The 9,462-nt window shown below is 49.8% G+C and overlaps 2 protein-coding genes across 2 annotated transcripts; one reads left to right on the forward strand and one right to left on the reverse strand.

The window, feature by feature from the left end:
• Positions 1–656: 656 nt before the first annotated feature.
• Positions 657–4,233, reverse strand: LOC100828927 (phospholipase D alpha 1). The gene is made up of 4 exons (XM_003576485.4): positions 4,034–4,233; positions 2,440–3,446; positions 1,456–2,351; positions 657–1,388 (listed from the first exon to the last, which is right to left on the reverse strand). Exons 1-4 carry the CDS (start codon positions 4,166–4,168, stop codon positions 943–945), a joined length of 2,484 nt encoding a protein of 827 aa, XP_003576533.1. The 5' UTR covers positions 4,169–4,233; the 3' UTR covers positions 657–942.
• Positions 4,234–7,439: 3,206 nt separating this feature from the next.
• On the forward strand, positions 7,440–9,319 carry LOC100842695. The gene is made up of 4 exons (XM_010239875.3): positions 7,440–8,065; positions 8,439–8,509; positions 8,624–8,825; positions 8,918–9,319. Exons 1-4 carry the CDS (start codon positions 7,913–7,915, stop codon positions 9,071–9,073), a joined length of 582 nt encoding a protein of 193 aa, XP_010238177.2. The 5' UTR covers positions 7,440–7,912; the 3' UTR covers positions 9,074–9,319.
• The last annotated feature ends 143 nt before the right edge of the window (positions 9,320–9,462 follow it).

Raw genomic sequence — 9,462 nt, forward strand, 5'->3', positions numbered from 1 at the left:
TATTTTCTTTATTTCAATACTAAATTAAATTCTATTTCTTAATTTCCGGTTCAGCTATTGAACCGATGAACCAACGGTTGGACTAGTGAACTAGTGAACCGACGGTCTCACCGGTTCGGTTTTTAAAACTCTAGTCAGAAGGGTTCGATCTGGTAACCAATGGTTTGATTGGATTGGATTTCATTTTGCCAGAATTTTTTTATGGGCCGAACCTACGATCCACAATATCGTTTTTACTGAACCGGGACAACGATCTACTGGATCAAACCGTAACACCCCCACCCCTAGTAGAAGGGAAGTAACACTGTATTCACCATCAAAAAAATTGTACTACACTCCTTTTGGTGTCATCATTCTAAACATCCTATTATAAATATTCAAATGTTTTAAAAAAAATATTCTACACAAGTATCTTAGTTGAAGCTTGCCCTAGGACCTTCCATAATAAATATCTTTCTCTAGTTGCATATTTTCAAATCTTTTAAAGTGTTCTATTTTTCTTATGACAAGATACTTGTCACTCCATGTAGAAGACTCCTTAAAAATATATCTTCTTTGTAATATCTCAAAATACTCTTGAATATTCTCAACATCAATAATCAGATGCATCAACATCGATTTAGAAGTGGCTGTGTCTTTGCCTTGGGAAATGTAGCAAAGCGCGATACAAAATCGATTTAGAAGTGGCTGCGTCTTTGCCTCGGGAAATGTAGCAAAGCGCGATACAAAATCGATTTAGAAGTGGCTGCGTCTTTGCCTCGGGAAATGTAGCAAAGCGTGGTACAAGAGATAGAGTCTTCGGAATTCCAAACTGGATTATATTTTCGTCTTGTTTTTTTCTTTCATTTTTATGTGTGTGGCAAGCCAAGCGTACGGACTAGTAGGTTCTTAATTCTCACGGGAGATATTTGAAGGTATCGGGCAACTGACAGAGGAACAACCTCACGTGGTCAGGATGGCCGGAAGCTTGGCCGACTTCCTCCCCTTGATGGGCGCCCTGGTGTCCGGGAAGCACCCGTCGGCCGGCAGGTCGGTCACCTCCCCGAACTCCGACACGCTGACCGGGAACGGCAGCAGGTGCCCTCCCAGGTCCTCAACCGTGTCACGCGTGTACGCGTCCCACAGCGCCTCCGCCGCTCGCCGCACCGCGCGCACGCACTCGGCGCTCTCCGGCTCCAGGAACACGCCTGCGTCGACGTGGCCGCCCATGAAGTGCTCGTGCCACAGCGACATCCGGAACCCGTGCACGAGTCCCCTGGCGCGCCCGCCGCACTGCCCGTTCAGGTGCGCCGGCTGGTAGCTCCCCTGCGCGATCTCGCTGTCCCTGTTGCCCGCCAGCGACCGCTCGTTCAGGTTCGCCGACCCGACGATGACATACTCGTCGTCCACTGCACAACAGATACAATGAGAGCTCGCATAGTCGCATGAACATGAGCTTGGCGTGCGAGCGCGTACCGATCATGAGCTTGGCGTGCACGTAGATGGGGTGCCGGCGGCTGGCCTGGGCGCGCCAGTAATCCGTGCCCTTCTCGGGCCTCGACGGCGGCACGTACTCCCCTTGGCGCGGCGCCTCCCGGTTCCCGAGGCAGAAGAAGTTGAGGTAATCGCAGGGGTGCGCCAGGCCACGGAGCCCGGCGTCGTCGATCGCCTCCATCACGATGCCGTACATCATCTCAACCGTTAGCCGGTTCCACCGCAGGATGGCCTGGATGGAGTCGCTCCCAGGCTCCCCCTCGGGCCACATGGGCGTCACCACGTAGGCGGCGAACCGCTCGCCGCGCCGGATCTTGGCGGCGACCTTGAGCGCGATCTCGACTGGCACCAGGTTGAGGCAGCCGGAGTCCCTGTCCTCGGCCCACGACGCGCACCCGCCGAGGAAGTACTGGTTCTCGACGTAGACGAACCGCCGCGCCCGGCGGATGGCCTCCACGTAGCCGATCTGGATGCTGCGGTCGATCGTCAGGTCCTTGCCGCTCGTCAGGCCCACCGCGTCGGCCTCCGCCGGGTCCGTTGGGAACCCGGCCACCGACGCGTCGTCGATGGACCGGAACACCTGCACGTTCCACGGGTCGACGTCGTCGTGGAAGCTGCAGGGATCCGGGAACGTTGCCGGGCTCAGGTCGTCGAGCAGGCGGCCGGACAGCCTCTTGGGCGCCTGCTTCTTCCACCGCTGCTCGAAGTTGGCGAGCACGTCCCACGCCGCGGGGCCCTCCAGCCTGCAGTGCACGTCGTGCCACGGCTCCCTCGGCCCGCCGCGCCGCAGGGACGCGTGCTTGAAGTTGTTCTGCATGAAGTCGTGAGCGTACGTCGTGTCCAGGCCCTGGAACAGCGTGTGCTTCTCGTCGTCGTACCTGATCCAAACAATTCGAGCTCTCGTGAGCTGCTGAAAAGTCTAAAGTTTGAAAAAACAAATTTGACATGTCTGTAATGTCTGCGGACCTGCCGTCGCAGAGGTCAATCCCGCCGATGAAGCTGGCGACGTGGCGGCTGCCCCCGTCGGTGCCCGGCGTGGCGACGTCGAGGGTGACGGCCTTCTGGTGGTGCGTGAACTCCGTGGTGGTCTCGATGCTCTGCACCACGGTGAGCGTGGCGTCGGCGTCCCGCGGGCAGAGGAAGCACGCGACGCCGGTGCCCTGGAAGAACATCCGGGTCTCCTCGTCGTGCGTCTTCATCACCCCGGCGTTGCGGAGGAACGGGACGGACGTCTTGTCCTGCCACGGCATCACCAGCACGGCCACCCCTTCCTCGGCCTTCCGCTTCAGGAGCTCGCCCAGCGTCACGCCGCCACCCTCCGCGCTGCCGCCGGGGTCGTCGCGCACGAGCGTGATCCCCGTGTTCACCGACCACCCCGCGATGTACACGAAATGCCGCGCGTCGCGGATGGCCGCGTACATGTCCTCCCAAAGGCGTGCCGGCCGGTACTTCCGCCCGCCTTCGAGCTCGACCGGCGGGCGGAACCCGTCGGACAGATGGGCGTTCTGGTACAGCGTGACGTTGCAGTTTGTTCGCTCCGGGAAGAAGGCCGGCTTGACCCCGGAGAAAATGCCGGGCCGAACGCCGGCGTCCCAGCACGGGTCGCGTTCCACGTCGAGGAAGCGCAGCCGGACGCGGAGCCTCGGCGTGTGCGTGTGGTGGCGCGCGCGGTCGCCGCCTCGGAGGTCGAGCCAGAGGTCGAGCGGCTGGCCCGAGGCGACGCTGGCCGTGGGCACGGATGCGGAGCCCAGGACGCCGGCGCCGATGAGGTGCTGGCTCTTGACGGTGAAAGTGATGGACGCGGCCGGGTAAGCGCAGTGCAGGCGGAAGGACTGGTTCCAGGCCGGGTTGGTCGGGTGGAACTCCACCTCCCGGGTGCGCGCCACCCGCGCCGCGCCCACGTCCATGTCCACGTAGATCCTGTTGCGCTGGAGGCCGTGCACGCCCAGGGACTGCTCCAGCTTCCCCGTCGCCTGTTCGATCACCAACCAAACCACGTGGCACCAATCCATTACTACTCCGTATTTCATATATGCACAGCGCACGAAATATTTACTCAGAGATACTAGTTTGTTGTACTGCGCGATCTGTCATTAGGTTATGTTCAGGTCCACTTATTTAGCGCATATACCATCTGTCATGGCACTTCCTTTTCCAGTGTTCCATTTCATTTTTCTCAGATGAACAAGTAATTGTACATCAACCCGGGTACACTTGCAGACCAGCTATTGACGCGAGAACTTGTTAATTCAAGAAACGGTGCGGGCGCGACGATAGCACAGCTAGCTAGCTAGTGGTGGTAGGTGATCTGATCTCCGAGTGCAGAAAAAGGCGAAGCTAGCATCCTTGACGGCCAATCCATTAGCTCACAAGCAACCACGAGCGCGAAAGCAAACGACCAAGCTACGTACGCACCACTCGTTCTACGGGCATCAGAATCTTCTTCTACTGCTCGACGCGGAATGGTGAACGTAGTAGTGGGCAACAGGGGAACAGAGGAGGTACATTGATAGCAGGCACGCGCGTGTGCGTACCGATGAAACATAATGAGTTTAATTACCTCCATGATCCGGCCATGGATGGCGCTGTGGAGGTGGTGTGCCTCGAACACGGTCGCCTCCAGGACGCCGTGTAGGTACACCACGTCGGCGTCGTCCGCGATGCCGGTGGCGGCGTGTCCGTCCTTGGAGCCCATGCCCGCCGTGGCCTTAACGTCCTTGCTGCTGCTGCTGCGCGTGTGTCTTTTTCCCGCGCGCGGTCCAGCGGTTTTTATAGCCGGCGTCACATTGGCTTGCCAAAACCTCAAGACTGGAGAAGAAGAGCATCGGTGGCGCTCGCTTCACGTCCCTTTCCACCACATTCCCCGGTGTTTGCGTTCTCCCGGGACCGGGAGAGAGAGAGAGAGAGAGAGAGGAGAGAAGGGAGATCCAACACACCAAAGTTTCCACTTGTTTTGGTTATCCATGTGACTGGCATCCAGATTCGCCTAATCTCGTAACCATCCCACACGACCGTATAACGTCGAGGGAGAGGACATTCGCCTGAATTCCTAAGCATTGCGACTGGTCTAGAAAGCCCATGCTTAACTGTTCAAGTTCAAGCCATCCACACAACTAGAGCATTTTGTTTGTACGGAGTAACACGTAGCTAGGCATTTTTCTTGCATGGATCGTCTGGGTTCTTCAAGTCCGCCGATGCGCCGCAGCTCTTATCCTGTCAGAAAGGCACCACCACATGAATTGCAAATTCTACCGATAACTACAACCAATATGATTTCTCTCTCTTCTTCCTATGGCTAAAGCCGCAGCAATACTGTAGTTATTGGAGCACATGTATACGGACTAACAATCCATCTCCGTCTGAACGTAGCAACCATTCTGTGCTGGTAGTCGTCGTTGTTTTACTGAACATAAACCTATTGCAGTCTAAGGATTCTCTTTCATTAGATTACGTGCAGTAAAATTTACAATTGACACCAACCAACCGAAAAGATTAATGTTTTTCCCACTGTGTAATTCGACACTCTTAATTTAGTGCAAGAGAAGGAAAAGAAAGAAGTAAAATAAAAATAATCCAATAAACAAATAGGAGAGACCCTGTATTTTAAATAAAAAGGAACCTACATCTTGACCATTAAGCTGACAAGGAATAGTACCAAGTGAGAACCTGTTTGGTTCAAAATTTTGATTTGAAAATTGACCACTGAAATAGACAAATAATTATCACTATGACTTACTTTAAATAGTGATTCACCAGAAGCAGTGAAGGCCCGGGACATAGGGGCACGATCTCATGGACAAAGATTATGGATCAAAGACATATGGGCACGAATTGTTGAGGGCATTATTGTTCGGTAAGTAACATATTTGTTTCGTCTGCACATGATGCTACCTGATGCCGTTTAATATAAGCGTTTTTTTTTGGAGAAAAATGTTGAGGAATGTTTTTTTTGGAATGGTCAATGTACTTGAGTATAGCTAGAACAAGCATAGATTCCCCAACTTTTCTGTCATGTTTTCACATGATTTTTTTAGTTGATGGTTAGATCTTGTATGGAGATTCTCAAATTGTCCCAACTTATTCAAGGAATGGGGTTGCAGCGTACAACACACAAGAAGTATGTGGCATCATTGATTCTTTCCATGATGTCAAACACACCATGAAGAGAGCACAACAACTTCCACATTTGGATGCCACGCACCAAATTGATGAGCAAACATTACAAGCCACGACACTGCACTCGACAACATCTTTGCTTCATACCGAACTTCATAACGGTGACATCCAAAATGACACGCCTCATTAGGAAACTATTATGGAAACAAAAACATACCGAACTTAGGAAAGGTGTTTTTGAGTAAAAGTTCAGTTTTACCTCTTTACTGAAGTTTGCCTTTGGTCATGGAGTTTTGAAAATAGTCAACTTCAACCAATTCTATAGGTGTATGTCTTTTCTGCTATTTGTTTCTAAACTTAGTGTTTTTTTTTAATCTTGCTAAGTTCCAAAGAAAAAAAGGCTCATATGTACCCAGGTTTTGAATAGAATTTTCTTTCAAACCTGCCGCACCAGTGCCCTATTATAGAAAAACCGAACAACTCTGCTATTAGAAGGCAAGGAACAAACTGCATTTCTAGGATTCTGCCGAATAACAGAAGAACCTTCCCAAATGATCTATTGGTAATGTTTACAACAACATTGTTAGAGAACACATGGTTGTATTATTTTTTATAGTGATTTTATAGAAATATTTACAAGAAAATAAACCATGTTAAAAAGAATTAAAAAAGTGTACCGTCCTGAAACATACAAGGTTGCTGTAAGCGCCATGAGATGGAGAATCAAACAATCCTTTTCTTCTAAATAAAATGTTTGGACGTAATTTCGGTGAGCGATAATAAGTAATCAAAAGAACAAGACGAATATGATTATTTTTTTGAGGCCAAGACGAATATGATTTTCGGCAGTATTCAAAAGACATCAGGTAGACTCGTAACAGTAAGACACATAATCATTCGAAGGGAATTTAGATGTTTGTTCTGTGTCCATATCATGCTTTCTTCATGATTGTTCAAGCATTCGGTGCAAGTCAGCACCGGATAATACTGCCATGGACGCTTTCAGCCATGGAAGAAGATAGCAGATGGGACGAATCAGACGGGGGTTTAATAAAAGGGTTAATTGGATCTACGCCATTATAATTTTCACCGGTTGGAGATATGCCATTACAAAAACTTGACTTGGAGAAATGCCACTCTAACTTTTTTATACATCTATTCATGCCATTTTGTCCAATACCATCACGTATACTGTCTAAATACGTCTATACAAACAATTTTTTTTTCCATCCCAAGTCAAACAGTTCTATTCCTCTTATCCCCCACACGAGCCTCATATCCCGTCCCCAAATTGTCTCGAGAGCTCATAAAAGTAATAATGATTTTCTGTAATTTTTTCAGATTTTTCTGAGAAGTTCGAATTTTAGTCAAATTTGAATGTTCAAACTTAAAATAGCAGTTTAGGGGTTCATATGTGCCCAGAAATAGCCCATCTTTGGACAGTAGGCTCATCAAAGTAGTTATGATTTTCTGTAATTTTTATACATTTTTCTGAAAAGTTTGAATTTTGGGCCAAATTTGAATTTTTTGAACTTTTATGACGCCTGAAAGACTCGAAGGTAATGTTGAACGTTGTAAATAGGAGTGTTATGATAAATGCTGATGTACGCGTTAAAATACATGTATTTTATGAACATTTATTGGTCTTAAGTGGACAGAATGTCATAGTTAGAAGTATAAGAAAGTTAGAGTGGCATTTCTTAAAGTCTAAGATTTTGTAACGTGATTTCTCCAACCGATGTAATATACAGCGACATATATCCGATTAACCCCTGGTAAAACTCCCTGAGAGCAAACAAAAGTAAAGACGAGCCAACGAGGACGAGTGGACGACATCCATCTCTCCCAGCCCCGGAATATCCAAGGCAAGCGCCCAGAGTAGTCCGGAACTGGAACTTCCATGGAGCGGTGCGAGTTGCAACTCGCAAGGCACCCCCCCTCTCCCCCTCCCCGGGACATGCTTTGTCTCTCTCGGTCACGCTCACGCGGCCACGCACGCACGCACGCGCCGAGAGACGAGACGGTGCAGGGAGAAGCAAGCGATGGGCACCGCACCGCACCCGGATAGATGACGATGATGGACGTGGGGAGGCGTCTCCTCGACTCTCCTTCCCCCCTTCCAAATCCCCACCTCTCTCCCGTCCCGTGGCCTGAGTCCTGACACCGCGAGGTCTCGGTTTCGGGTTTCCTTCTTCTCCTCCTCCTCCTCCTCTCCGTCTGGATCTACCCTTCCTTCCTTCCTCCCCCACCCTCCGCCGCCCTCCTGGATCCTCCTCCTCCCCACGCCGGCCGGTCCTGCTGGGTTCTCGCCCTCGCCTGCGCCATGGATGACGGCGGGGATGTGCGGCTGGCCAGGAAGAAGGGCAAGAGGAAGATGGCCCCGTCGTCGGCGGCGGCGACGGAGGCCGAGGGCGGCCGGGGCAGGGGCAGGGACAGGTTCCAGTCGCTATGGCGGGACTACCACGATTTGCTTCAGGTGGAGTCCTCTGTCGACGAATCTCTTCTTACAACTGCAAAGTTAATACTCCGCAGTAGTACTATTGTAGTCATCATGGCAATGGCGTCATGGGGGTTAGCAATTCGCGGTGCAGACGCACGCTGTTTGATCTTTTGTAACTACCTTTAACTGTCTGATTGATGCCTTACAAGTACTCCAGTCTTAGAACTGGTAAATTTGGGGTTGAGGATTTGACTGTACAGCTGATGTTGGTACTTGGTAGCAATGGGGTGTCAAGAATTAAGGTCTTGTTCTAGTACGGACCAATGTCATGAATACTTGGCTAGTTACTGGCTTACTACTGTATATATACCCCCAATTCGATTCGAAGCTCATCTCATGATTGATGCAGGGAACCGAGGCTAAGAAGAGGAGGCTAGAGAGCATGAACCGGCAGAACCTTGGACTGCTCACTCAAGTCAAGTAAGTCAGTTCCCCGGATTAGTTCTTGTCACTCTGTGTTATCATCTGATGCGGCGGTGCTTAATATTGGCCGTCCCTTTAGCTCATTCTGGAACTGCGTTTTATGATTGCCAGATTCCTGCGGAAGAAGTACAGTGCATTTGTGAAGGATGATCCGCAGCAAACACATCACAGGCTAAAGCATAAGAAAGCTCGGCATATTCCATCTCCTCTAGGAAGTAATTCCGCGTCGGTGTTTGCCTACCCTGGAGAGACTGGTGAAGGGACATCCACAAGCAAGAACACAAATTTGGACTTGAATCAAGATTCCGCAATGGTGTGTATTCATAGATCATATGGTCATACTGTAGCTGTACTATGAAATTTTTGACACCATGTCTTTACTAACAGTGCCTATGTATATTGCAGGATGATGAGAGAGCTGATTGCCAGGGTTACCAGCACCATTCAGATGTTGATGAGCTTAATCAGACAGGGGTAAATGAAGACATGATGACAACAGATGTCAACTTACTAGCCTGTAGGGATACAGGAAACCAGCCAGTGATGTTAAGAGGGCAATAGCATGGCAAGACTAGTGTCGTTAAAATTCCTGTCCTGCCATAGGCATGGCTATTTCTCAAATGTTTTTCAGTGCCTTGTAAAGAAACAATTGATAAGGATACTCATTCTTCATGTTACACTTCATGCTCCATAAACTCAGATAGTTTGACACGCTTAGAAGACAAGTTCGATCTGATAATCTTGATGCTATGTAAGGTCCACCCAGATATTGCTTTTCCTTTTTATTGTCTAGTTTGCTTATCTTAAGTTCTCTCTATTCAGTAATCTTACGAAGTGAAGGAGATGATAACTTGTTAATTTCAGTCATTGTCATCTTTCTGCTTTTGTGCCAACTGCCAAGTCATTGCAGTCATGTTAATAAGCAGGCACTACAGTTGCTTGGTTAGCTG

This window comes from Brachypodium distachyon, chromosome 4 (genome assembly GCF_000005505.3).
Source record: "Brachypodium distachyon strain Bd21 chromosome 4, Brachypodium_distachyon_v3.0, whole genome shotgun sequence".
Lineage (NCBI taxonomy): Eukaryota > Viridiplantae > Streptophyta > Magnoliopsida > Poales > Poaceae > Brachypodium > Brachypodium distachyon.

Bases quoted from the DNA above. Each gene is read 5' to 3' on its own strand.
- LOC100828927 (XM_003576485.4), bottom strand. From the start codon at position 4,168: ATGGGCTCCAAGGACGGACACGCCGCCACCGGCATCGCGGACGACGCC. The intron at 2,352-2,439 runs GTCCGCAGACAT...TGTTTGGATCAG, and splicing joins ATTGACCTCTGCGACGGCAG to GTACGACGACGAGAAGCACA. The intron at 1,389-1,455 runs GTACGCGCTCGC...TCTGTTGTGCAG, and splicing joins GCACGCCAAGCTCATGATCG to TGGACGACGAGTATGTCATC.
- LOC100842695 (XM_010239875.3), top strand. From the start codon at position 7,913: ATGGATGACGGCGGGGATGTGCGGCTGGCCAGGAAGAAGGGCAAGAGG. The intron at 8,066-8,438 runs GTGGAGTCCTCT...TGATTGATGCAG, and splicing joins ACTACCACGATTTGCTTCAG to GGAACCGAGGCTAAGAAGAG. The intron at 8,510-8,623 runs GTAAGTCAGTTC...TATGATTGCCAG, and splicing joins GGACTGCTCACTCAAGTCAA to ATTCCTGCGGAAGAAGTACA.